The sequence below is a fragment of the Amphibalanus amphitrite genome, unplaced genomic scaffold (genome assembly GCF_019059575.1).
Source record: "Amphibalanus amphitrite isolate SeventyFive unplaced genomic scaffold, NRLGWU_Aamphi_draft 000486F_arrow, whole genome shotgun sequence".
Classification (NCBI taxonomy): domain Eukaryota; kingdom Metazoa; phylum Arthropoda; class Thecostraca; order Balanomorpha; family Balanidae; genus Amphibalanus; species Amphibalanus amphitrite.
Window position 1 is genome coordinate 215,211 of NW_024881980.1, and position 21,850 is coordinate 237,060.

General features: G+C 46.9%; 1 protein-coding gene across 3 annotated transcripts in view; it reads right to left on the reverse strand.

The window, feature by feature from the left end:
• LOC122392438 (1-phosphatidylinositol 4,5-bisphosphate phosphodiesterase-like) overlaps window positions 1-19,521 on the reverse strand; it is a 43,788-nt gene extending 24,267 nt beyond the window's left edge. For 2 of the 3 annotated variants that reach the window (XM_043387267.1, XM_043387268.1), the window contains exons 1-2: window positions 7,880-7,996; window positions 7,131-7,217 (exon numbers count right to left, since the gene is read on the reverse strand). In XM_043387267.1, coding sequence (XP_043243202.1) covers window positions 7,131-7,217; window positions 7,880-7,963 — 171 coding nt within the window. In that variant the 5' untranslated portion in view covers window positions 7,964-7,996. Of the gene's footprint in view, window positions 1-7,130; window positions 7,218-7,879; window positions 7,997-19,359 lie in introns of those variants that run through there. The other variant, XM_043387265.1, reaches the window with a different exon arrangement.
• Between the last annotated feature and the right edge of the window lie 2,329 nt (window positions 19,522-21,850).

The window sequence follows — 21,850 nt, forward strand, 5'->3', positions numbered from 1 at the left end:
ACTTTTGGCATCCTGCCAGCTGCCACGTGTGGTGCCATGCTGTGCTTTTGTTATGAGAGAGCCTCCCAAAAAAAGACAAACGAAATTCACAGCTCACGTTTTGGTAATATGGTTTTATTACGTCATTATCGTTTGACCAATGAAAAATCTTAATTTGACCAAGACAGTAATGATTCCAAGAGATTCCCCGTAATAGGCCCTCTAAACTAATGACGTAAGATATTGTTATTCTTTTGAAAAGTGAATAAAATTAAGATGCAAGGCGCACACCGCTCAGGGCCATATAATACCGTTTCAGCTTACGTTTACGTCATTAAATTCAACGCTACAAAGATGATATTAACAAACGATTGTATCGTAAAATCATGTGAGGCAGAAAAAATGAACATTCTTTAAAAAAAAAGCTCCAGACTTTTGAATTTCCAGTTTGATTTTTTATTTATCTTCATTATACTCGAAGGTAAAACGCCTAGCTCATTTGTTATTTGAAATGACGTCACGAGTTCAATTTAGATACTGAATAATCATTTTACGGTAAATATCCAAGGCCATTACAATCAGACATGGGCATGGATCCCAGACGACCAAAGACGAAAATCGAGATGACCACTAGATTAGTGGTCTTTAAGCGTGTAATTATTGTGGAAAACATGGCTAACAGATGCCTCTCAACAAACCAGCTATTTTGCAATCCCTCAGAGCTTAGAGTTTTGAGAAAATCCCTCAAGATCCATCTCGGATCCATGATCGCGAGCCATGGATCCGAGATGGATCTTGAGGGATTTTCTCTGAACTGTTAGCTCTGAAGGAATGCAAAATAGTTGGTTCACTGAGAGGCTTCTATCAGCCATGTTTTCCACCATAATTTCATGCTTGAAGACCATCAATCTAATGGCCATCTCGATTTTCGTGATTGGTTGTCTGGGATCCGTGCCCATGTCTGATTACAATTGATATTTCGCTTCCCATCGCTTCCGCAGGCTGTTGAATATTTTTATACTTTTGTTTATATCTCAGTTTATTTTATCAAATATTTCTTTCAATAGATTGAAATACCTTTACCTAACCAAGCCACGTGTGTCAGTATCATCTTTTATTGTTTATCAATCAATTGTGGTAGCTGGAAACTGGAAAGCCTCATGGTTGTCTAATGCAAGATCAATGAGATTGTCTTATCAATATCATTATGTAGATTCTAACATGAATTGTGATGTGGTAGGTACCTAGTTATGTATTGTTCATTAGTCATTACTTTGACTTACCTCTATGTTAATTGTTAATGCAAACTTTTCTGTTGGTATGTGAACGGTGAACAATCTTCATGTCACTCAATTCTCTCAAGTTGTGACCGTCATGAGCCTCCTTTATTTTGTATTCTGTATAATGTAACTGGATGCCTTTACTAATATGGTCTTTGTATAAGATTGTTTGTTTCTAACCATACTTTGGTATTCATAACTTCTTATGAAAGAAAGTTGTTAACATTTTGAGCACCTATGTATGAGCTATGATCCCAATGGATCTCACGACAAAATTGGGGAGCCAGATCTATGATCCGAGTGGATCTAGCGACAAAATTGAAGGGTCAGATCTATGATCCCAGTAGATCTCTCGACAAAATTGAGGGGTTGGATCTATGATCTGAATGGATCTCGGATCGGGATCCATGGGATCGGATCTCAGATCCATTTTTCCGGATCCAAGCACATGTCTGGTCAACAGCAGTGTCCAACGCTTTACTAAAAAGGCGCAATAAAACTCAACATGTTTGTTTGTGGTGGAAACGTGTTTGCTTCAATGCTTTTAGAACAATGAAAGACAAAATGTGTGATAATAAACAAACATACCTAGGCACAAATAATTGTATTGTATTTTCATGCATAGATAAAAGAAGTGTTATCCGACGGCTATAGCTGAAGAGACGCTACAATATCGGGATATTTTTTACCTCTGGGTATATGGACTATTGGAGACAGAACTCAATACCGATCAGATGGAAATCCATGACAATAGATTGAGCGCCCGCGCGGAATGCCAATCTACTATTATAAATCTTAAAAAGTCCGCCGCCGCCCACGCCCACGCCGCCGTCGGGGTTACTCCCTAAAAGGCTTATTGCGGCGCCGTCGAATGACGCAGGAGGGTGAAATTTTCACGACTCGTGGGTCACGTCATTCAACAGGTCGTATTAAATTTTGGGCACGATGCGGCCGGGGGTGCGCCCGTGGCGCGTGCTCATGTGCGCCATAGGGTTAGCATTAGAATCGGCAAAAACAGGCTATTGCTCGGGAACGGTAAGGGCTACGGGGGCGAAATTTTCACGCCAAGTCGAGCACGGGCACTCATTTGTCGTATTAAATTCTTGAGGGGGTGGGTTCAGCGGTGTGCACGTGATGGGGCCGCGACCGGCGCCGAGCAGAGGGCACGTGCTTTAGGCTCAGTTGTTCGCTTAAAAACTGACTGGAAATAATCAGAGCCGGAAGGTCATTGACCTTTGACAACGAATACCGGCGCCGGGCACCCCTCGCCAAGGGGATTCGCCAGTAAATACGATAAATTTGTGTTTGCAATATCTCAGCCGTTTCTGGGCCGATTTAGCTGAAACTTGGACTGTCGGTGGTAGTGTAGGGTAGGGTAGGGTAGGGTAGGGTAGGGTAGGATAGGGTAGGGTAGGGTAGGGTAGGGTATGGGTAGGGGTAGGGTAGGTTAGGGTAGGGTAGGGTAGGGTAGGGGATTGTAGGGTAGGGTAGGGTAGGGTAGGGTAGAGTAGGGTAGGGTAGGGTAGGGGATTGTAGGGTAGGGTAGGGTAGGGGATTGTAGGGTAGGGTAGGGTAGGGTAGGGTAGGGGATTGTAGGGTAGGGTAGGGTAGGGTAGTGTAGGTTAGGGTAGGGTAGGGTAGGGTAGTGTAGGGGTAGGGTAGTGTAGGGTAGTGTAGGGTAGGGTAGGGTAGGGTAGTGTAGGGTAATGTAGGGTAGTGTAGGGGTAGGGTAGGGTAGGGTAGGGTAGGGTAGGGTAGGGTACTACCATACAAAACACTTGAACACCCCGCACCTATCACCAGGGTAGGGTAGGGTAGGGTAGGGTAGGGTAGGGTAGGGTAGGGTAGTGTAAAGGTAGGGTAGGGTAGGGTAGGGTAGGGTAGGAGTAGGGTAGGGTAGGGTAGGGTAAGGGTAGGGTAGGGTAGGGTAGGGTAGGGTGGGGTAGGGTAGGGTAGGGTAGGGTAGTGTAAAGGTAGGGTAGGGTAGTGTAAAGGTAGGGTAGGGTAGTGTAGGAGTAGGGTAGGGTAGAGTAGGGTAGGGTGGGGTAGGGTAGGGTAGGGTAGGGTAGGGTAGGGTAGGGGATTGTAGGGTAGGGTAGGGTAGGGTAGGATAGGGTAGGGTAGGGGATTGTAGGGTAGCGTAGGGTAGGGTAGGGTAGGGGTAGGGTAGGGGTAGGGTAGGGTAGTGTAGGGGTAGGGTAGTGTAGGGGTAGGGTAGGGTAGGGTAGGGTAGGGTAGGGGATTGTAGGGTAGGGTAGGGGATTGTAGGGTAGGGTAGGGTAGGGTAGGGTAGGGTAGGGTAGGTTAGGGTAGGGTACGGTAGGGTAGTGTAGGGGTAGGGTAGGGTAGTGTAGGGTAGGGTAGGGTAGGGTAGGGTATGGTAGGGTAGTATAGGGTAGGGTAGGGTAGGGTAGTGTAGGGTAGTGTAGGGTAGTGTAGGGGTAGGGTAGGGTAGTGTAGGGGTAGGGTAGGGTAGGGTAGGGTAGGGGTAGGTTAGGGTAGGGTAGGGGTAGGTTAGGGTAGGGTAGGGTAGGGTAGGGTACTACCATACCAAACACTTGAACACCCCGCACCTATCACCAACCCTTACAGTTTAATTAAAAACAGCTACCCAAATCTATCCAAATAATACATCTTAAAATACAAGTCAATCACCCAAACTAATGCACCCGTAACATAACATAAATCAAAACATACAGTTATCACGTAAACCTGTACCTCTAGTCTATATTATAAATCCTAAAAAGTCCGCCGCCCACTCCGTCGGGGTTACTCCCAAAAACGGCAATTGCAAAGCCGTCGATTGACGCAGGACGGTGAAATTTTGACGACTCGTGGGTCACGTAAATGAACAGGTCGTATTAAATTTTGGGCACGATGCGGCCGGGGGTGCGCCCGTGGCGCGTGCTCATGTGCGCCATAGGGTTAGCATTAGGGTCGCGACCGGCGCCGAGCAGAGGGCACGTGCTTTAGGCTCAGTTGTTCGCTTAAAAAACTGAGTGGAAATAATCAGAGCCGGCAGGTCATTGACCTTTGACAACGAAGGCCGACACAAGGCACCGCTCGCCAAGAGGATTCGCCAGTAAATACAATTAATTTGTTTTTGCAATATCTCAGCCGTTTCTGGGCCGATTTAGCTGAAACTTGGACTGCCGGTGGTAGTGTAGTGTAGGGTAGGGTAGGGTAGGGTAGGGTAGGGTAGGGTAGGGTAGGGTAGTATAGGGTAGGGTAGGGTAGTAGGGTAGGGTAGGGTAGGGTAGGGTAGGGTAGGGTAGGGTAGGGTAGGGAAGTAAGGTAGGGTAGGATAGGGTAGGGTAGGGTAGGGTAGGGGTAGGGTAGGGGTAGGTTAGGGTAGGGTAGATTAGGGTAGGGGTAGGGTAGGGTAGGGTAGGTTAGGGTAGAGTAGGGTAGGGTAGAATAGGGTAGGGTAGTAGGGTAGGGTAGGGTAGGGTAGGGGGTAGGGTAGGGTAGGGGGTAGGGTAGGGGTAGGGTAGGTTAGGGTAGGGTAGAGTAGGACAGGGTAGGGTAGGGTAGGGTAGGTTAGTAGGGTAGGGTAGGGTAGTAGGGTAGGGTAGGGTAGGGTAGTAGGGTAGGGTAGGGTAGGGTAGGGCAGGGTAGAGTAGAGTTAGGTAGGGTAGGGTAGGGTAGGGTAGGGTAGGGTAGGGGTAGGGTAGGTTAGGGTAGGGTAGAGTAGGACAGGGTAGGGTAGGGTAGGTTAGGGTAGGGTAGAGTAGGGTAGGGTAGTAGGGTAGGGTAGGATAGGGTAGTAGGGTAGGGTAGGATAGGGTAGTAGGGTAGGGTAGTAGGGTAGGGTAGGGTAGGGTAGGGTATGGTAGGGTAGGGCAGGGTAGGGCAGGGTAGGGTAGGGTAGGGGGTAGGGTAGGTTAGGGTAGGGGGTAGGGTAGGATATGGTAGGGTTAGGGTAGGGTTAGGGTTGTGTTCAAAAAGGGCCCAACATACAAAACACTTGAACACCCCGCAACTATGACCATCCCTTACAGTTCAATTAATAACAGCTACCCAAATCTACCCAAATAATACAGCTAAAAATACAAGTCAATAACCCAAACTAATGCACCCGTAACATAACATAAATCAAAACATACAGTTATCGCGTAAACCTGTACCTCTAGTCTATCTATATTATAAATCCTAAAAAGTCCGCCGCCGTCGGGGTTACTCCCTAAAAGGCTTATTACGGCGCCGTCGATTGACGCAGGAGGGTGAAATTTTCACGGCTCGTGGGTCACGTCATTCAACAGGTCGTATTATATTTTGGGCACGATGCGGCCGGGGGTGCGCCCGTGGCGCGTGCTCACGTGGTGTGCCATAGGGTTTACACTAGAATCGGCAACAGACTATTGCTCGGGAACGGTAAGGGCTACGGGGGCGAAATTTTCGCCGTAAGTCGGACGCGTGCACTCATTTGTCGTATTAAATTTTCGACGGTGTGGGTTCAGCGGTGTGCACGTGATAGGGCCGCGACCGGCGCCGAGCAGAACGCACGTGCTGTTAGGCTCAGTTTCTTCGCTTGCAGAACTGAGCGAAATCAGAGCCGGGAGGTCGTTGACCTTTGGCAATGAATACCGACGCCGGGCACCGCTCGCCAAGAGGATTCGCCAGTAAATACAATTAATTTATTTTTGCAATATCTCAGCCGTTTCTGGGCCGATTTAGCTGAAACTTGGACTGTCGGTGGTAGTGTAGGGTAGGGTAGGGTAGGGTAGGGTAGGGTATGGGTATGGGTAGGGTAGGGTAGGTTAGGGTAGGGTATGGGTAGGGGTAGGGTAGGGTAGGTTAGGTTAGGGTAGGGTAGGGGATTGTAGGGTAGGGTAGGGTAGGGTAGAGTAGGGTAGGGTAGGGTAGGGTAGTGTAGGGGTAGAGTAGGGTAGGGTAGGGTAGGGTAGGTTAGGGGTAGGGTAGGGTAGTGTAGAGTTAAGGGTAGGGTAGGGTAGGGTAGGGGTAGGGTAGGATAGGGTAGGGTAGGGTAGGGTAGGGGTAGGGTAGTGTAGGGTAGGGTAGTGTAGGGGTAGGGTAGGGTAGGGTCGGGTCGGGTAGGGTAGGGTAGGGTAGGGTAGAGTAGGGTAGGGTAGGGTAGGGTAGGGTAGGGTAGGGTAGGGTAGGGTAGTATAAGGGTAGGGTAGGGTAGGGTAGGGTACGGTAGGGTAGGGTAGGGTGGGGTAGGGTAGGGTAGGGTAGGGGATTGTAGGGTAGGGTAGGGGATTGTAGGGTAGGGTAGGGTAGGGTAGAGTAGGGTAGGGTAGGGTAGGGTAGGGTAGTGTAGTGTAGGGGTAGGGTAGGGTAGGGTAGGGTAGGGTAGGGGTAGGGGTAGGGGTTGGGGTAGGGGTAGGGTAGGGTAGGGTAGGGTAGGGTATGGTATGGTAGGGTAGGGTAGGTTAGGGTAGAGTAGGGATAGGGGTAGGGTAGGGTAGGGTAGGGTAGGGTTGAATTAAGTAACATCCTAATCTTACAAAGGGCTCGAACAACTCGCATGCATCACCATCATACTTTACAGTTCAATTAAAAGCAGTTACCCAGTTCTTCACAAATAATACCAGCAAGTTTCTACACCCAAACTAATGCATCCGTTAATCATACATATCAAAACATACAGTTATCGCGTAAACCTGTACCTCTAGTATGTCTAAAGCCTGAAACAGACTCTTTCCGCAGTCAGGAAATGGCATGCGAGAGCCTTTTCAAATACATGGAAGCACGCTCGCATCAATCGCACGCACCTCCCGGATGCGATTGCTGCGTGAAGGACTTTAATGTATTTGAATAGGCCCTCGCATGCGATTTCCTGAATACGGAAAGAGTCAGTTTCAGCCTTTAAAATAGTATCCGCGTGTCATCAGACTATGAACTTACATTGCCCTCGCTCTTCCAGTACATGAAGAATCCGTATTCATCCACCCGAAACAGGCATTGTGGCTCGAAGTCGACGTTGTCTTTTTCCTGAAAATTTGACAAAATACGTGTAAGCATGCAAGACGATATGCTCCATGTCATCGCTTTGACTTGTGAGTCCTTATCTTTTTCACCATCACCTAAACTGAAAAGACACGACATAATTACACTTGGATGTTGCACGTCTAAGTATGTGTTCAAAAGTCACTCGATCGGAAATGAAAGCATCATGTACGAGTTCTCCGTAACAATGTAAATGTATCTGGCAAAATTTGCCCCATTACAGCACATAGAGCACTCGTTTGAGCAATAATCATCTCCATAGTTCATTGAGATCAGCGCTCACCACCGCTTGTAGAGCGATTACGACCATTGTCTTGAATTACATCAATGAATAAACCGAGGTGAGTACCCTGTCTGCATAAGCGAGCCTTGTAGTAATGGCTCTACCTTCGCTAATTGCAATGATTAGCTGGACACGAGTACTGTTACAGAGAATATGCATTAGCCCTCACAGCACCGAGCCTTGTAAAAAAAAGATAGCCACGAGCAAGACTCGGACGAGGACCGAGAAGCACAGTTAGATATATATTTTTATTTTTTAATGGTAGATGAGGATGAAATGGTGCACAAATGAAGGTACCCTCTTTTCCTCTGTAGGCTACAACTCTGATGTGCAATTGTCTCTGCCCATGGCTGTCCAAACCTACCTCTGTCCACCTGTCGAGCACACAGCCCTGGGTCAGGGCGTCCGGTACAGGTATCCGCCAGTTGAAGTCGAATTTCTTCGTCATTGTGGAGTGTTATGTGGAATACCGTTGGGTACCCTGTAAAGACAAATAGTTGTGAGAATTCAAGGTTAGTCTTCGCTACATAGTACCTTTCCATGAGCATTTGTAGACATCATTTAACAAATAGGTAATGTTCTGCAGTAAAGCTCAACTATCATGAAAATGGACCACTTCACTCACACATCACTCCGCCCATGACAAATATGAACCCAATAACTCCGACCCTAGGCGCACAGACCACTCGTCATCAGACCGAACCAGACCAGGCCGGTACAGACTGCGGACCATTAACCTCTCGACAGCCGCGACCGTTCCAAGAACTGTGACCACTTGACCTTAGTCAGAGGAAATTGCGTTTTTGTTGGGACTCTGGCGTGTCGTCAGCACTTCAGTAACTGAGTTGCGGGAAACTACCGCCATTTTCAGCGGACCAAAGCTGAATTGCCGCATTTGGATTTAGGCGGATTGTCACAGCGAGGCGCTAATATGGCGCCGTCGCAAAGTGCACCACACTGCCGGATCTAGCCGAAGCAGGATATCACGCTCTAGAGCTTCCAACAAGTGCACCAACTGGCCACTGATTAGCAATGCTGGTCACGCATTGGCCTGATACTGTCATTAACTAAATAACTCAGGCCCAAATTCCATGAACTGTCTCATCTATAGGTGATAGGTCATAGAGGTCACAGGAACGCATGAAAATGAGCCTTCTGTCCATGAGAATGGGTGTTTGTAATCCAGAATAAGAAAATTGATTGGTGATATAGGAAGACCCAGTTACGTTTCATTTATTGTATTTACAGGCTAGGGTCGTCGCGGGCGGCGCAGGCAGTCTTGTGGCACGAAACTCGGGGAACATTGATAATGCTGTGGTGTTGCATCGTAGTGTTGCAGTAAAGACGTTACAGGATTGTATTTCGTAAACCCTAGCGACCGCAAATCCGTGATATGTATCTATGTACTTTTGTTCGGTTACCCCTCGCTACGGCTGTTTCGAATTTCGATTGCCATCAGATCTCTCTCAATACGTTCCTATTGGCTCTGTCATCTGCCATAAATTCTTTCTCGTCCACGGCTATTCCTATAGCACTATAGCAGGCCAACACTCAGTGTCCGCCCGTTTTGGAATCCCGGATCAGTCGGCTATTGACGGTTTGGGCTGTTCTGCGGCCATTTAACGACCCATCCGTTGCGATTGCCCATTGGTGGCTATGGCCGTTGGGTCTGACCGTCTGTCGTTATGTCCTTCAACTGATCTCGTCCACGTCAAAATCGCCATTTGCCGTTAATGTGGCCCCACTCGGGCGTCATCTAACGTGTAAGGCTCTACGAACCCGGCCCTTGTTATGCGGTGTGGTCCGAGGCTTACCTTGCAAAGTTCACTGACTACCTTGTATATTTTTGAGCCATAGATGAAAAGGAGGGTTCCTTGAACTGCAATTATCATTTGTCTGTGTTCAGAATACCTTTGCCATACATACCTAACATGAATTTCGTTAGCTTCTCTTAAACCTTTGCATTTGTTAACGTCTCTTTTTACCGCACAACTCTTTTGTTTAAAATTAGAACGCAGCTGGTTCCATTTACCGATGGGCTATCGAGATTTGGTTCAGATTCGGCGGCCTTATTTCTCCCCAGCGTCATCAGGAGAGTCGCCAACTTTCGGCCGAGGCTTTCGTTTTCATACTCCTTCGAGTATTATGCCAGTTCTGCAAACATTGCATGGGGCAGTCGCTTTTCTACGTCAATGGATGATTGGAGCGGATGCAGCGGTTGACATGCTGAGTGTTTCAATGTGACTGATTGAAGGCATGCAAAATTGACAGGATCACGATAAACGTTTGATAAAAATCCGGACACTTTTCTAATTCTCCAAGATATCACAGGAAAATGCTTTATTATTCTATTTACATAGCCGTAATCATTTCTGCATGCATTCTGCGCTTCGTGTATTTAACAAAAGATTAGTTATGACAGGATAGCTAATGCGATATACCCGCTAAATGTGCCCCTTGATCTTTCTCTGGACGGCGCAAAGCGTTCTTTGCCAAGAATAATGCGTTTGTGTGTGTTTTTTTTTTTGCGCATTTTGTGTGTGAGATGCAACTTCGGCGGTACCATTTGACACTTCGGGGCCAGCACAACTCTTTATCATCCATGGCACAACTAAGGTAACGTTCTACCTACGCCAAAAAAAGTCCAAAGCTGTTGCATTAGCATGCAACTGGGGCTCCGGCACATACAATGTGTGTGCCCTTTCTAAGAATTAAAAATTAGATGAAAGGCATAGAAACTTGGAATTCATCTGCCAAAGCAGTCCCATAACGACCTCAATTCAACCAAGCCTTGAGATTTTCTCATCTTCAAACTCCCTCTGAAAGTGCACGCGAGTGTACAGAGGCGTATCAGTCCAACAGTAGGTGCTGGCTAGTGGCTACCTAAACCTATACGAAGAGGCTGGAGCGGTTTACATTCATCGGTATTCTCTCAAGATACACATGCGCATTTTAGTTGATTAATTGCATGGATGCAACGGCTTCATAGTCAGTGCTGCATTTCTTGGTCTCTCTCTCTCTCTCTCTCTCTCTCTCTCTCTCTCTCTCTCTCTCTCTCTCTCTCTCTCTCTCTCTCTCTCTCTCTCTCTCTTTCTTCAGAACATGGTCATATGTAGCGGTACAATTATGCTCTTACTGCATTGGTGTGATGAGTGGAATATTTCTTTTTATTTTATAATAAACAGCATTGAATAAAGCGTCTAATAATCGGAGCCTCGAAACTAAACAAAAACTTTTCTTTAAAATACTTTGTGAATGACCTCTCCTTGAAATTGTATGTAGGATCTATTTTACAAAAAGTCAAATACAGAAATGATAAATTTTCTATCACGGATCTTTGTCAAATCACATTCACATTCAAAATTCATTTTGAATTTTGAATGTGATTTGACAAAGATCCGTGATCGAAAATTTATCATTTCTGTATTTGACTTTTTGTAAAATATATCCTACATACAATTTCAAGGAGAGGTCATTCACAAAGTATTTTAAAGTACAAATGCTCCTTGCACAAGCACTAAGAAGACTGAAAAAACATTTTTTTAACGAAGTCACACAATAACCAAATGTTTGGTTGATGAGACATCGTTGTGCTTTCGCCGGCAAGGTAAATGACTGAGAATGAACGCACGCAATACAATACAAGAAAGGTATGGCCTGGGCAAGATGTTTACTGTCTGTAGGGGAAAGTGGGGTATGACGGGCATGTTAGTTTTGCGGGTCTGTACCTCTGAAGTCTTTTCTTCGATTGCTTCACCAATTTAGCACAACCATCTTCAGGCATTTTTCTTTCAGTGCCCCTTTGACACCTAAGGTCTAAATCCAATACTTTTCAATTGAGAGTGTTTTTAGCAAGACCCTGCAAAAACCCGTCTTACCCCACCGGGGAGGGTAAGACGGGCACTGATGTTGGGGCAAGACGGGCACAACGTTAGTTTGAACTTCTTTACATATTTACTGCCGAATAATTATGCTAATACATCTTACACATCTGGCTTTTGATCTTACAGTCAATATTGTAAGGTTCGTAGCATCGCACGGCTACTTATAGGCGTAATGGTATTGATCGATGTAATGAAAAAATTAAACAAATTCAAAGCTGTCTATTTAAATAATTTCGATGGAAATGCGTTGCAAATGATGTAGAACAGCGTAAGTTAGCTTAAAATAACAATATCAGATGGTTTGCATTCCTTTCATCATTGTTGCCCGTCTTACCCCATTCGGCTGCCAATAAGGATATCACACCGCCTCCGGGCACCAAATTAAAGGATTCATTCGCCAGCATACACATTTGGATGACACCCTAAGACGAAACTCTCATCAAATTTCCAAAACAAAATATGAAACAGCGAGGTCAGAAAACACTACGAAACACGATAGTTCTGCTTAGAGTGCAAGGCACGTTTTTAGCTTTTCCACAATTTTTCAAAAACTATTTAAGATGCGTACCTCTGCCTTCACCTCACAGCAAAGAACCACACGGCCGATTACCAACCACAACAAGAGGTTGCTAGCGCCAACGGTTTGGGCTAGAGGGCCGGTGCCCGTCTTTCCTACCCCGCCCGTCTTACCCCACTTTCCCCTACCTAACCTCATCATCTGTGACCAGTCCATATTTCAGATTTGCCATCCACAAAAATAACGCGCTTGGAATTTCATCTCCTCATCTCAGAACCCAGTGGGTACTCCACATCTCGCGCATTGGTTAAATATTTGTTAGATTCGGGGTAGAAGTATTCTTAACAGCCTTGATTGACTACATAGTACGAAGCAGGCAGAATCCCTAGACCTTGACCTTATCACGCATGCTGAATCCTAAACGATTAGCCGTGCTCGACCGACTGGCAGCTGAAAAGTTCCAGTCTTTCGTCCAGCTGTGCCCCCCCCCCCCCCCCACCCTCCCCCCAGCGCTAGGTCAGGTCAATACACCAAGATCCGGCTGAAACCGGAATGAGCGTGCCCCCAGGTACCTACTCATCAATTCTGAGCTCAACAAGTTAGCACGCACTCAGTATGCTTGGCTTCAAGCCCAGGGCAGAGTTTTCTTTGATTATTTCCAAAACAGACGGAGGCCGTGTTTACGTCAGCCTAACGCTCGATGGCCATTTCGTGATGCGATGAACGAGGCAACAAAAATCGTTATATCCGGCAAGATATAGGCATCGATACAGGCAAAATGCTTATTTCTTTCAGTTGAAATAATTTCACTGTGCTTCGTAGTCATTATGAGCGTGGGTACGTCAGGTGCCCACATATAAAGGTATCCGTAAAAAAAACATTCAAAACAAGGAAATGACAAATTAACCCGCGCCCTGCTGGGGGGTGTTTGAACACCCCCCCTTGTGGTTTTTCGCGAATATCTCAAAAACAGCGGCGCGGAATACATCAATTCTACACATGTTGTGAAAATTTCAGACCAAGGTCATTCAAGATCAGGTCACCAGGTCACTTGAAGTGACCTCACCTCATAAAAAGTTTCAATGTCTGTCATAGCTACACCGAGTGACCGATCGCTTTGAAACCTTCAGCGATTGCTAAGAGCTATAGCATGTACAAAATGTATATCTCAGAATTTTGATATCGATGACCTAAGGTCAGGTCAATTTTGCGACCTCCCCATTATAAGTCAATGGGAGAAAATTGAAATGCGCCTCTTTTGGACAAAAGACATTATAAACACTCCCAAACACCGAATTACAAGTGGTTTAGACAAACTGAACATGAAAATGGTGTCCGTGACCCTTGTTTATGCCCTGAGGTCATCTTAGGTCACGAATGGTATCTAACAGTTTTTCGCAATTAACTTTTGATAGAGGCATGCTAGAGCGATGAAAACGCCTTAGATGTGTTCAGCTCGACGATACGGATCGACTGATATGCAACATGACCCTTTCCGGTCAGGTCATGACCTTGACCTGTGGTCAAATTTTCAAGTTGACCTTTCAAGGTCAACTTATAGTTCATTCGATGCGTCTTGACGAGAGGAACACAATGCCGGTAAAAGTAAGCTCGTACAAGGCTTGGGTCAAAAGTTATTGCAGAAAAACTGTTTCAGAAAAAATCGGCTATTTTTGCAGTTTTTGCCCCCTGCAGGCAAAACCGTTGACGTTAGGTCAAATCTGAGAGAATTACTCAGAAAGGGCGTTAGTAGGGCTATCGAATGCGCTTTTCCGCGGCGCTGTAGCTCTATTGGTTCCCGAGTTATGCGTTGGCTTCTTGGAAATTTTCGACATTCGACCTGGAAATCGGCGAAATTTTGCCTTCAATGACCTCTGGTGACCTGACCTTTGACCTGACCAAAAAATTGACCGAAGTGATTTCGTCATTATTTTTGACGCTCTTTCGAACGCCGCCTTCCGCGTATCGCTACGTGGCCCAGGAGCCGAGTTAGAAGGGGGGTGTTCAAACACCCCCCCCCCCAGCAGGGCGTGGAAATCCAGGACCCCCAGCCGGGCGCGGGTTAATAGGGCTATCGAATGTGCTTTTCCGCGGCGCTGTAGCTCTATTAGTTCTCGAGTTATGCGTTGGCTTCTTGGAAATTTTTGACATTCGACCTGGAAATCGGCGAAATTTTGCCTTCAATGACCTCTGGTGACCTGACCTTTGACCTGACCAAAAAATTGACCGAAGTGATTTCGTCATTTTTTTTTGACGCTCTTTCGAACGCCGCCTTCCACGTATCGCTACGTGGCCCAGGAGCCGAGTTACAAGGGGGGGGTGTTCAAACACCCCCCCCCCCCCAGCAGGGCGTGGAAATCCAGGACCCCCAGCCGGGCGCGGGTTAAAGACAATGACACATTTTAAAGTAAATAAGAAACGCATGATTCATTGTATTTTGACCACTCGAATCGCTTGTCAGTGTAGGTATAGCTGTAGGTCGCACTACAGATATAGATGAGGCCGATGTGATTCATCTGATGTGAAACACCTGTATGTGCGGGGACTCAGCTGTGGACATCTGTCGAACCATGCTCACAGGTGGCCAATAGGGGTCAGACTGAAGGTCGGCATGCTAACGCCGTCTTTGCACAGCTGTCTCTGTTGTTTTCATAAAAGAATATGCTTATTTACAGGTATGCAATGCTGTATTTGTGTTAGGAAAACTAGAGCATTTCTTTTTTAATATTTTGTTTATTTTGTTTCGCCCTAACTGTGGTAGCATTATTATCTTACCATGGACATATTTCAGCCTTATACTCTCCTGTTTTCGCCTGGCCGATGCTTTATTTCTAAATTGACAATTTTGGAAGAAGTAGCCGCTAGAACGGAGCCATAGACTTCTGATCACTTTTTGTTTTGGGGGCAATGCCTGAGCCCTGGGGCAATGGATGTCATGCATGTCAAATTTGGTTGGAGCTATTGTGTCGGATAACAATTCGTAGCTTACTACTGATTCAGACCGTTAAAAAGTCGTTATCGGTTTTGTTTGGTTTTTTTTAAGCTGATATTCCTAATAGTCCTATATTCAACATTCTATGTCCAACATTTTCGAGCACAAGACAAGACTGCATAGTCGATACGAGACCGGACAAGAAGGTCACTGCACCTATTACGTCATTTGATCACTTGATAAAGACTCGTTGGCAGGACAGCCAGACTCTCGGCCTTCCCCTATACACTCTGAACGTAGGCTGATGAAAGATTTCAGGAGAACCTGGCACGCCTCCCGATCGGCCGACCCGGGGTTTGTATCGATGACCGCGGTGGGACTGAGGTCAAAGGTCAGGTCATGCTCTGCACGCCGCGAACCCGGAGATCAGGTGGGCGGGTCGGCCGGCATTTAGGCAGAACTGGCGCGGGGCGGCTGGCTCCCGGCCAGCGTCATCACAGCTGAGATTTGCTTGCGCTGTTCTGCGGACACAAACACGCCGCGTCGGGCACGAGCAGTGGCGCCCCAGACACGATGAGTGGCGCTCGAGGGGCGAGTATTGGCGGCTCTGATACGAATAGTGGTGCTTTGGGCACCAATAGCGGCGGTCCGAGCTACGGTAGCTGCGCTTCAGGGAGCGTTGTCATGGACAATGGTATCAGCGGCGCGCGGGCAATCTGGATTCGTCTGTTGGCTTTGGACGCGGGTGGCCAATTCGAGTAATTAATGCCTCCGTTTCCTTCTGTGGCTGTCAAAGCTGATGTTTTCATAACAATCTTATTTGACAAAAATAGAAGTGTTTTTTGGCTCAGGAATTCAATTACGGCGTATTGGTTTATGCAAATAAAATAAGAGATAATCAAATAAAACAGCTACCTACCATTTCTAAATGTATGCCGGAACAACAAGAAGCACGTGTTACCCTAAGGAAGCCAATAACAACGAACCTGATATACACCATATCATTTCACCTGTCGGGATTCCATATTGAGCTGACTGACATTGCATGTACGCGTTGTGTACAGTATCGTAATTGCACAATATCAGCATTTGAAAAATTATAACCTGCTTTTTTTAACTAAGCTTGGTTATAAGGAAACGGAACGCCTGGACCATGATAAGAAATATGTCTTCTCATTTGATCCGTTGTTATTAACACGCAACGAATCGGGTTCACTGGCAGTGGAACCGGGGAGGAAAACTGGTCTCCTTCCCTTCCCCTGCATGATTTTGCAGGGCTTATCGAAATTGCACGAAGTGTCAGGAGACGCCAAATCGATCGTAGGCTACCTTTACTCCGACTGGTGCCATTGGTTACATAGGCGGCGGAACGGGGGGGGGGCACCGGGGCACCGTGCCCCCCCCTTGAATTCTGCAAGGGGGGCACCAATAGCAAGGTGCCCCCCCTTAAATTTGATGTATTAGTACCAGGGGCGGATTCGGGAAGACTCCAAGGGGAGGGTCAAGAATCGAAGTGGTGCCCCTACCTATACCCAAAATTAAAACCTCAACGGATTTCGGCCACTTAATTTTGGTGGTGCCCTATTTTTGTTTTTTTTTTCTTTGCTTTTGGTTAGTCATGTGATGACTGGTGCCCCTGCTAGGCCGCTGGTGCCCCTGGAAAGACTGTGGTACCTACCTACCCTGCCCCCTGACAAGCCTACGGTGGGCCCTGACATGACTTAGGTGCCCATGGGCCCTGACAGGCCCGTGGTGCCCCTGACAGGCCTGTGGTGTCCTTGCTAGGCCTGTGGTGTCCCTGGGCCTTGGCAGGTCTGTGGTGCCCCTGGCGAGTCTGTGGTTTGTGGTGCCCCTGACAATCTTAAAGTGCCAACGACAGGCTTGTGGTGCCCTTGACAGGCCCATGGTGCCCTTGCGAGGCCGGTGGTTCCCCTGCGAAGCCGATAGTGCCCCTAGCAGGCCTCTGGTGCCCCTGGCAGGTCTGTGGTGCCCCTGGAAGACCTGTAGTGCTTTTGCTAGGCGGATGGTGCTCCTGACAGTCCTGTGGTGCCCCTGCTAGGCCTGTGGTACCCCTGGCGGGCCTGTGGTGCCCCTGTCGGCTGTCAGGCCTGTGGTGCTCCTGGCAGGCATGTGGTGACCCCAGGCCTTAAGTCATGAGTCGACCCATGTGACCTCCCCCCTGGGATTCGCCACTGATTAGTACTGCGATGGCTTCTTGGGAATTCGATACATGTAGGCTAAATGGAATTTATCAAACGACAATAAGGAAGAGACAAACACATAGGTACTTGAGGATCAGCTTAAAGTTAACCACACATACGGGGGTAAGCTGCCATTTTCGTTTAGTAAAAAAAAAAATAAAGAAAAAATAAAAAAATCATCGTGGCAGGGCTTTGACGAAAAATAAGTGGCCTAAATCCGATGAGAAAACAGGATTTGGGGGTACCCTAGGTTTGGCTCCTTGAGCTGGTGCCCCCCCTTATCTCAAATCGTTCCGCCGCCTATGATTGGTTATAATCGAATGGACTTTCTTCATGGAAATAAGATCGTCTTTTGTTAGCGCTATGGGTATGACCTTGATCTTACTCAAAGAAGCTTGTCAAAGACCTAACGCATCACCAAAATAGCCGGTCGGAAGCCACTGATCATGGTCCATAAACATTCACTAACGACCGCGCACAGCCGAGCATCAAAGGCATTGCCGCCAGCAGTGTTCTGCATGTGTATGGAGGCATTCGCGCGAATTATACCCCCCATACAGTATACAGGGTAGTATGCCAATGTCAAAGGTGGGGAGGGAAACGTGGATGCGCATGTTCAGTAAATGAACGGAAAAAGTAACTTTCTACGTATGTACACACGTTCCGTAGTCCTTATGTGAAACGGCTGTGGTAGTTAGAAGAGTCGGAGATCCCGATTCATTAAATACGATGCTTTTCTGCATTTTATCTTCATCTCGTTTGGCTTTATCCGTGTGGTGAAACGTTCAAGGAAATATTTGTCAGGGGCTCCGCCACAGGGGGGTACGCGGGGGTCCGGACCCCCTCAATAATTTACCTGGGGGTACAGTACCCCCCAATATTCCGAATAAGTATAAGCTTGTTTTCGCATAAGAATGACTAAAGCATTCACAGAATGTGTTGAATAACTTAGAATGTGTTGACAGTCGCAAAGCTAAGGAATTTAAGATCTAGAAATGTAGGGATCCCTTAAAATGTTGTGACACACGAAGTGCTCAACTCTCGCCGACCTATATGTACGGGAGTGCCATTATTCTACCATTTTGTTATTAAAATGAATGCGTTTAAGATTGCTATAGGATTAGCTAAGCATGCCAGAATTCGGCTATAATGTCGTGAGAGAGGTCCAGCTTGCAGGACACCTCCTAGACACCATACCCGCCCTAAATGAGCTTCAAATCGATCTGAGCATCCTTTTTTCCATGTAAGGTCAACCGATAGTGTTGAAGGAAGGGGTTAAGCCGGTCTTTCGAGCACCGTGCAGGTCGAAAGCAGCCTCACACCGTTCTGAGGTAATCTGCAATAATCTGCACAGGACTCTGAATGCAGGTCGGTAGAGATACATCTACAAATCACAACTCTTACAGGATCCCCTGCATAGCCTGACCTTTGATTCAAGTGCAGCATTTTGATATCCATCTTCAGGTCAAGATAGGTCACTCTCTGATCACAGACACTGAATGTCAGTCTCTAAGAACTCCATACTGCTATATGTATGAGGGCAGGGCTTTCAAATCCCTTCAACGACTCCTAAAGCCCTGCGCTTTCCTTTAACTACGGCCTTGGAGGACCCGGCACTGGCCTAAGAGCCTACATAGATATCTGAGCGCCTATGAAGGTCCCTGAATTCCCAAGCCCATGCCAGTCACTGAGAGTCTAATGCGCTGTCTGATGGCTTACACCGCCCTTGGAGCGCGCAACAGCGGCCTCCATTCCTCAAGAACGTTGATTTGAGAGGCCGTCATGTCGGTGTCAATGGGCTCCGCTTCTCGATTTTCGATTCCTTGTGCAAATTGAAACTTGGTTTTTCGGTTTTAAGCAGAATTCTCCGGATAAAGTTATAAAGTTTTCTTTGAGCTCTAGAAAAAGCGGCAATTTTTCATCATCTTCGGGAGCTGCAGGGAGGAGGGGGAGGGTGAATTCGCCCAAAATACCCAGTACCCACCCTGGATCCGCCAGCGAGGTTTTGTGTTTGGGTCGGACCCCCCCAATATCAAAACCGTGGCGGAGCCCCTGATATTTGTTCAAACTCGCATATTTATCATGTATCAAAAGAAAATATATCGATAATGAGAACCAATCGCGCAAGGGAAACGGGAATGATGCGATGCATCTAAATAAATTTCCAACAAATGTGATTTTAGGGAATGAGCTCCGTGAATGTTATGCAATATGAATCTTAACTGCATTTAACTGCAATGTGAGGCGACATGCAGTTGCCATAAACACAAATCGGAATGTCAAATTACTTATGTTCTACATTTGGCTCACCTTCAAAATCGGTGCTCTGTCCTCTGTTGGCGCAGGATTAATCACTATATTATGGGACTAGACAGAGCCCCGGTAGGACTCCAGTGGGTCCCGGCAGCTCCGGCGCGGCAGCGGCTGTACCCGGCGCGGGCCGGCGCGGCGCTCCGCGTCGAGTGCGCGCTCGCCCGGTATCCCTGCCGCCTCTCGGGGGCTAACCGACCGTCGGCTGCGCACGCAGCGCACCGGCAATCAATAGGGCAGCCGCCGCCGCCGACAGCCGCCGACCGCGCAGCCACCCGACCTCCGCCGCTCCCTCTCTCCCTCCTCTCTCTCCTCTCTCTCCGTCGACTGCCGCTCCGCCGACGCCGTCGGTAACGTCTCCGCGCGACGGCAGCGACTGCAGAGCAACAGGAGCGACGCCATCGACCCTGACTCTGCGCCGCGACGCCTCCCCGCCCTCTCCCTGTCCCTCCCCGTGTTGTTCTCCTCCCTGCTCCCCCTCCCCTCGCAGTGCCCCGACCCCTCCCTAACGTCTGCCCCCTCCCTAGGGGTGGTACTGCTGTCGAAACTATGTGATGCATCGGTCATACTGAACGATAGAGGTCTGCACCGGCCGGCTGCAGCCGCGGCTGGCTGCAGCCCCACGGCTGTGGGCCGGGGCGGCTGCAAATATCTCCAAGAACACGGCTACGGCTGTGGCCACGGCTGTGAGATTTACAGCTCAATCTTAAGTACTCAAATATAAAATTTTAAATCCTTAATCTTACATTCTAATAAGCAGTCTAGCCTGTAAAAATCATGCAAAGGATGCCCAGCAACATTGAAAGTGGTGAAGCCTTTGAAAACCTGTAATGGTTTTACCATTTGCTGTAGGGGAGTTTGCACTCTGGTACAGAATACTAATTATAGGTACCAATTGTTCCTTCATCATCAAGAGCTTGACAGTTTCAGAAAATGCAACATGCTGCATTGTGACATCCCTCTCAAATCAATCTCACCTGGTCATTAGGAAAACACCTTACAGCTATTGAAGACGAGCGTTCAATAATTCTTTCAGGTAATAGAAAAAGAAATCACGCCTAGGTAAAGGCTTCATAAAATATTATCTAAAATAACTCTTAGAAGTATTTCTGGATTTTCGGCAAGTCCAATTACATAATATAAAACTGGCGCTTTATGTTCTAACTGGTGTGTGAGTGACCGCTAACAGAAAATGCTGATCAACGGAGCCAATGGAATTAGATTATAAGTGACCATGAACCTTACTTACGGTTAATTCACATGATGGTGAAAACCCTGAACACGTAATTCACATGACGGTGAAAACCCTGAACACAATATTTCTTACGCGAGCTGTTGACTTTACTAATAAACTGACGTCTTCTTCTGAAAATGTTAAAATTTGATACCTAATCTTTGTTTGAGAGCAATTTTTTAACTAAATAGCATTATTATTTAATAATTATTATTTTCATGGCTGTTTATAGTGACAAAAACAATTTATTGCCACTTCTTTGCTATTGACGTCATTAAAAACTCAAGTAAAATTTTTGATTGAAAGACTGGCAATTGTGGCTCGCACGTCCTTGGGGATTTGAGCGAAGATCATTATTTGGAAAAATCAAAATAGATGAATGTTTTTCTTTGTTGGGTGCTCACTAGTGTTTTGATGCCTTGCATATCAAATTAGTTTTAGACTTGCTCAGAAGGCTGCTTCAAGCCTGGCATATCACACCCCAGAAAATATGCAAGGTAAGAAAGAAGCAAGAGTTTTGACTAGACAATCACTGTTTGACAGTCCATCAACTTCAGTTTCATTTTCCATACCTAACCTAACATTGATAATGAAAAGCATCAGGGTCTGTTCTGTCCCACAACCATGCTTCAGGATTTGGCATTAGATTTCTACACTGCTAGTGCTTCTATTCTGGTTCGTTGTTTATGTTTTCTGTTGATGTAGGTACCTACCTACCCATCTTTCTTAACCCCTTGCAAGGGCTTGTGTAGGCATGCGTTGCACATCAGGCTTCAGGCCTTCGGCCTAAAGCCAGATATACAACCACTTAACCTATGATGCTTCATGAGCTTGAGAATCTATAGCCCATTGCAATGTGCTTTTGGCTATATGTTTCAACTAAAAACAACTTAATATTATATACTATTTGGTTGCATTTCATTGAAAGTAGCCACGGCCGGCTGACGGCTGGCTGCCCACAGTTTGCCACGGCTGTGGGCGGCTGTGGCTGTGGAGCCACGGCTGCGGGGCGGCTAGGCTGTGGAAAATTGCAGCCGTGCAGAACTCTACTGAACGACCGATGTAGCCGTGAAGTGACAGGTCTGGACCAAACTGGATATGTGACCTGGATGGATAATGTTTTTATATTGAATATATAGTCAGGGATACTGGGTTGAAAAGGTTTCGCTAGTTACAGGCAATCTGACCTGAGTTGCTTTCTTGGAAAAGATCAGAGGAACCAATTTTTATTTTCATTTTGAAGTTCCTAGCTATTTT